At 31.6% G+C, this 6,301-nt stretch overlaps 1 protein-coding gene across 1 annotated transcript; it reads right to left on the bottom strand.

Annotated features, from left to right (window-relative positions):
• Positions 1 to 1,740: 1,740 nt before the first annotated feature.
• Positions 1,741 to 3,241, bottom strand: LOC123195312 (1-aminocyclopropane-1-carboxylate synthase 7). Its single transcript, XM_044608999.1, has 3 exons — positions 3,068 to 3,241; positions 2,688 to 2,977; positions 1,741 to 2,596 (listed from the first exon to the last, which is right to left on the bottom strand). The coding sequence occupies exons 1-3, from the start codon at positions 3,239 to 3,241 to the stop codon at positions 1,741 to 1,743; spliced, it is 1,320 nt and encodes a 439-aa protein (XP_044464934.1).
• Between the last annotated feature and the right edge of the window lie 3,060 nt (positions 3,242 to 6,301).

Raw genomic sequence — 6,301 nt, 5'->3', positions numbered from 1 at the left:
CATCTGCTAATTAATTAATCAAACCATGCATCGAAATATTATTTCTTCTTAATCAAGCAAGCGTGCATGACAGCATCAACTCAATGTGTATGGGACCAGAACATAAATTATAATAATAAAATTCAAATGTCAAAGTTTCGAGAACTCCAAAACTTTCCAACCCAGCAGTGAGACTAAGGCTTTGGTCCCCAACTGCTTAAACTGTTTGTTTATTATGATTATGTTTGTGTAATCTTTCAGATCTACATTATTATCTCATACTAATTCCTAGATAATTGTTGCCACGTACACTTAAACACAGTCATAAGCATGACCTAGATTATGTTCCCCTCATGGTTTATTTAGCTATATTCATTTCAAGTTGTAAACTTTCATCTTCAACTTTGACCCACGTGTATAAATACGATTATCAGTATTCTACTTTATATAATATAATATATATGAAAAATGATATATATATATATATTTAAAATATATTGAATTAATAAGATATGATATATATTATTAATATAGACTGATACATATTTTTAGAGAAAATGAAGATGAAATAAAGATGTATATGAGAAATTTTAAAATTTTATAATTGTTTTTGATATTTGTTAAAATGATGGTGTGTTGGTTAAAACTTTTTATTATTTTTATTAAAATTTTTATTATATTATTTTTCAAAAAACATATCTTACGATTTGATACATAATACAAAAAATTTGTTTTTCGACTGATAATACAATATATGATTCAACTATCAAGGAGAATGTCCACATAACGGTGTATCAATTCTGTAAGATTCTATTTTTGTTATTAATTTTAAATTAACTTAATTACAAATTGAAATTCCTCTAATTAATTGACATCCATGCAAGTCTTTAGATTATGATTCAAGATTCAGGAATTATAGAAGGGCCATGAGATAATAACACTGATACTTACCAGGTAAAGTAAGCAGTAACCCCTCTAGTTTCATTATGTAATAGACAAATACACTAATTAAAAAATTTTAAATCTTTATTATGTTTGTGAAATTTTTATTTAATATAATAATTATAAGTTTGATCATTTTGTTTTAAATTTATCTATTTAATCAATTCGGATAGGATCTCAATTAAAAAAATAATTAATAAAATCTTTTATTAATGATTTAATCCTTGAGAGGGTTCAGCAACAATATTTTATTTAGTCCCAAATTATTTTAAGTTGATTTGATTGTGATTAGCTGAGGATTCTAAGGCAAACAGCCAGACACATTTCTTGCTTGAATTAAATAATGACAGAGTCAAATACATAATTAAATACTTTAATAATTAAAGTTTAATTAATTAGGAGGCCATGAAGAAAAGTATTAGCAATTGCACTTCAATTTCACAAATGGAATTTCTAGGAGACTTGCTTAACCAGAAGCAAGCAAACAATGACATATATATATTTTTTATTCAACCTAATTTACTGTATGATGACACAATTCAAACCCTATTTTCGTCGGATGGGTTGAAAAGAATCAAAATGGGTAAATAAACCCACCAAAGGATAAAAGTGAAAAAAATTGTTTATTTTAGTGAGAAAAGATTGGTGTTTTTCTTTTGGAAGAAATCTCATCTACGTTAGACTGTTTCGATGAGATAGAAATAATCATATTAAATAAGTCAAATTTTAGATAAAAATGGAGGTCGTAACTATTGTTCCAAGAAGCCAAGATCCCTTCTATTACCATTCAAGCAACTCCTCACAAGGCTACCGTGGTTTTCATTTTCTTTCTCTGTGTTGCATGAAACCATGTATTCTTTTTAAAGCAATTTCCAGTGTCTTCTCACTCATGTTTGCAAAGCAAACCCTGAACCATCCTGGCTCAGAGCAATGGCAAGAAGACCCTGGTGAAATATTTAGCTTCACTTCACACAGCATAGAGTTCCAAAGAGCCAATTCACCGTCTCTCGTTTGTTCTTCCAACAATGGGCTCAGATTCATCCAGCAAAACAGCCCCGCATTTCCTTTCAAACACTCAATCCCGGCTCTCTTTAGCCCTTGAATGATCATTTCGTATCTCTCCTTCAGTCTCTCTCTGTTTATGTTGATATAATTCTCAGTGAATTCCTTGTCAGCCAGCATTGAAGCTAAGAGATGTTGTGTTTGAGAGGAAATAAGAGTGAAGCTCGACATCCTCCTTGCCGTAGTGACAACTTTATCGTTGTACGAATATATCGTTCCAACTCTAAAACCCGGGAGGCCGAGATCTTTAGAAAGACTGTAAACAATATGAACTCTTTCAGAATTTTTGTATTGACGGGATTCAAGAATTTCAGCAATGCTTATGAAATCGGACGAGGAGAAAGCTGAGCCTGAGTAGATTTCATCTGAGACGAGATGGATGTTTTTGCGGGTTACAAAATCAAGAATCTCTTCGAGAACTGTGCGTTGGATTGTTGCACCTAATGGGTTTGATGGATTGGTTATCAAAACACCTCTAACTTTTGTGTTCATGGCTTCTGCTTCTTCAAATGCAGCTTCCATTGCTTGAAGAGTAATTTGGAAATTGTTTGAGCTGTCACAATGGATTGGGAGAATTTTCACCCGCGTCCTCCACCTTAAATCTCTGTCAAATCTGGAAAACAGAAACAAAATCGATGTTATTTGGATGATCTCTGTAAGTGTATAGAATGAAATCACTTAAAATGAATCTTCAACTTGATTACCCTGGATAGTACGGAGTTGGAACCAGCAAAGCGTCACCAGGATCAGCTAAAATGAATGTTAATAGCTCATTGGCGGCAGTGGCACCGGCGGTGAGGACAACTCTATTAGGATCAAATTTCGCCCTTCCACCTCTTATTTGCTCCATGAAACTCGCCATCGCCTGTCTGAATGATAGAAGTCCATGATAATCTTGGAACAAGGCATTTTCTCTAAATCCCGGTGCTCCTTTCCCCCATGTAGATGCTTCTGAATGTTGTTCCAAGTAATCTTCTAGCAAATCGAATGAAACCTGTTGAAAAAAAGAGAAGAAAATATGTTTAGTACATGTAAACCGCAATGAACTTGGAAGTCTTTTCTTTCATCAACTTGAGATAATTACTTGATTTTCAGCCAATCCCATCTGTATCACCCCCGATGGGTTACTTGATTCATCATAAGGATCTTCATCGTAAGCTTTCCAGCCAGCAAAATATGGAGAGTTTTCCCCATGAGTTTCAGAAACTGCAACTCTTGATAGCTCAACAGAAGAAGGTTGCTCAATCTCTATAGCCATAACTAGCTTTCTGGAAATCAATATATAAAAAGTTTCCTCTGTAGAAAGCTGTTACGTGTAAGAGAAAGAGATGGAGAGAAAGAGAGACAGAAGAGATAGGATTGATTGTTGAAAAATGGCTGTGTTGAACGAAGCCTTTGTCGAAGACCCTTTATATAGAAAGGCGGTTCCCCCAGTAAAAAAAATAAAATAAAATCAATTGTTGATTCTCTTGTGTAATCAGGATCAATTCCCTTTTACAGAAACATTTTTTATCTCTCAATGACAACTGTTTGGCTTCTGTTCTATGTCTTGTTCCAAGTTTTCTCTGTCTCAATCTTTTCAAAGATTTAGAGCTACTATGGTGGTTGAAATGAAGTGGGTATTTTTTTTACAATAAAACTATATATATCTATTTTTAATATATAATTTATGTATACAGATGAGGTGTCATTATGTGATTAGATATTTCTTTATTATATGGTGACATATATTTTAAAATCACCTAATTACATGATGACACATCACTGTATACATGAATTATATATCAAAAATGGATACATATAGTATTACTTTTTTCTTTATGCTTCTTAAATTTCTTTTAGATCATTAGTTGTGACACCCCACACCACACCGAAGGTCATGCCCTTGCCCTTGCCCTTCCATGGGAATGTTACCTATAATCAGAAGAAAAAAAAAAAAATTTTTAAAACATAAAAATTAACTCCATAAATGATTTTTACAGAAAACGAACTAAATGATTTTTGCAAAAAACGAAATAAAACTAAGTGCATGCATAATTCAACATTTAAACCACATACATACATATCAATGCATGATCATAGAACATAATATTAAAATTGTATACTCAAATAACATAAGTCAAATATTAAAATAATTTATTTAAATCACATAAAGAAATCTCACCTTCTGATGTCTTTAACACCAATCAACTACACTGTCGGCTCCCATCAGCTCATTTTTTACTTGCAAAATCAAACATAAAAGGAGTAAGTGGCAAATCAGACATAAAAGGAGTAAATGACAAATTACTCAATAAATAAAAAGTATTATCTTATAAAAAAAAATTCTCTTATTCAAGTTTCATATTCTCTAAAGATGTTTTACTTATTCAAATTATCAATTTCATCTTTATTGATCAATTTTGACTATATCAGAGATTTAGTACTTTAATAATGTAACTTTTTTTAACTGTCACGATTTAAGGTATATTTAACTCTATCTCCTCGTAATACCTCTTTATAAATGTCCTTTTTTTATAGGTATACATTATGAATTGTATATCTTTTCTATGAGATAATATCTCTATATGGGTATATACCCTATGTCATAAGTATCCCATCAATACAATCTTCATTTTCAAATAATCTTATGACACAAATTATTATTATTTATCTTATTCTCAGAATTTTTACATTCTTTTACCCTATTTGATGTTATACAATTTTTTTTTTTTTCGTGTTTAATTCAAATCATAAGAAGTATTTATTGGTTAAATCATCAAATTCTAAGAATACAAAAAAGCACTGTCAGTAACTCAGCAATTCAAAAAGTGTAGACTCGCGGGCGTCCACATTCATACATTCGATTCTGCATCACGCAAACATTAAAATAAAATAAAGTAAATACTTGACCCTGTAAAGCGATATGAAACTCTGATTTTTTTTTTTCCTTTTACAGATATTCCCGTCTATAAATTCCCAATTTTCTCCAAAAAAACACCATAAAATTAGTTATTGTCTCGATACCAAACACCATAAAATTTTCTCTGCCAACATTCAATACTTTTTCTCCATTTGTCCTTTCATTTAGGCCAGATGACTATATCCCACCCAAGGTATACTTTTTCTGCAGATTTTTATCTGTTAACTTTGAAAAGTTCATTTACCTATCTATGAACTGTTAAAAAAAACGGATTCAAGAGCAAAATCATTATTTTATCTGTAATATTAAAAATAAACTTAAATTTAATTTTTTTTTACCCCCAAACCCTAACAACTAACAATATCCTCAACCCAAGTTTTCAAAAACAACATTTTCCCCCCTAGGGTTTCCAAACTTTCAGATTGAATTTTTTGACAACGATCGACGATCTCCAGGCGACGTCTCTTCCTCCCCAGCATCTCCTCTTTCCGACTGTGCAGTGTCTTCCCCTCATAGGAGTTGTCATCGACGAAGACGAATCGTCTTTATTTCTAACAAAGACAAATCGTCTTCGTTCAGAGAAGAAGATGATTCGTCTTCATCCCGAAGTGTACGACCAGAAGGAGGGGTCGTTGGAGAGGGAGAGTAGGTGCTTAGAGATAACCGATCATCACCGAAAAAATTGGATCTGAAGTTTGAAAATTTTAGAGGGGAAATACAATTTTTAAAAACTTGGGTTGGGAAAAAACTTTTAGTTTTTAAAGTGTGGGGGGGGGGTAAAAAAAGATAAAATTTCTAGGAGTTAGAGTTCCGTTAATTCTAACTGCTCATGGATGAGTATTTGATACTATCAAAGATAAAGAGTGAAAACTTGAGATTGCAACTTACCTTGGTTGGAAAATAGTCCTTTGGCCTTTCATTTATTAAATAATAATTTTACTTTCAATGTATAACTTTTTCATCCTTTAAATTCCATTTCCTGTAATTAAAGACATATAGTTATTATCCCTTGTACCCATCAAAGCCTCATCACCTTAAGTAAGTCAAAGAAGGTATTTAATAATTATGATCATCCACACTTTATCTTTTCATACAAATAAAACACATATAATCACCTATCCTCATTCCACCTATCATCGTATTCTCGTAAAATTAAAAACACAAAATACTCATTTAATACTATATAGAAACTCTACTTTTGCAACAATCAGACAGAGAATGATAGTATTCGACTTAAATTACTTACGTTAAAAATAACTTCCTAAATTGGTATTAATATTTATCCAAAATTTTAAGTATTAAAATCAAATATAAACATATTAAAAATACCAAAATGTCTCTTAGACATACGGGGTGTTATAATAGTACTCAACAATAAAGCTTTCCCATTCTGCCTTGTGGGCATTCTTCATATAA

This window comes from Mangifera indica, chromosome 13 (assembly GCF_011075055.1).
Source record: "Mangifera indica cultivar Alphonso chromosome 13, CATAS_Mindica_2.1, whole genome shotgun sequence".
NCBI lineage: Eukaryota > Viridiplantae > Streptophyta > Magnoliopsida > Sapindales > Anacardiaceae > Mangifera > Mangifera indica.
Note: the sequence above shows the minus strand (reverse complement) of the source record. Positions and strands in the feature narration are given on the sequence as shown.

Bases quoted from the DNA above. Each gene is read 5' to 3' on its own strand.
- LOC123195312 (XM_044608999.1), bottom strand. From the start codon at position 3,241: ATGGCTATAGAGATTGAGCAACCTTCTTCTGTTGAGCTATCAAGAGTT. The intron at 2,978-3,067 runs GTAATTATCTCA...TTTTTTCAACAG, and splicing joins TGGGATTGGCTGAAAATCAA to GTTTCATTCGATTTGCTAGA. The intron at 2,597-2,687 runs GTAATCAAGTTG...TCTGTTTTCCAG, and splicing joins CCAACTCCGTACTATCCAGG to ATTTGACAGAGATTTAAGGT.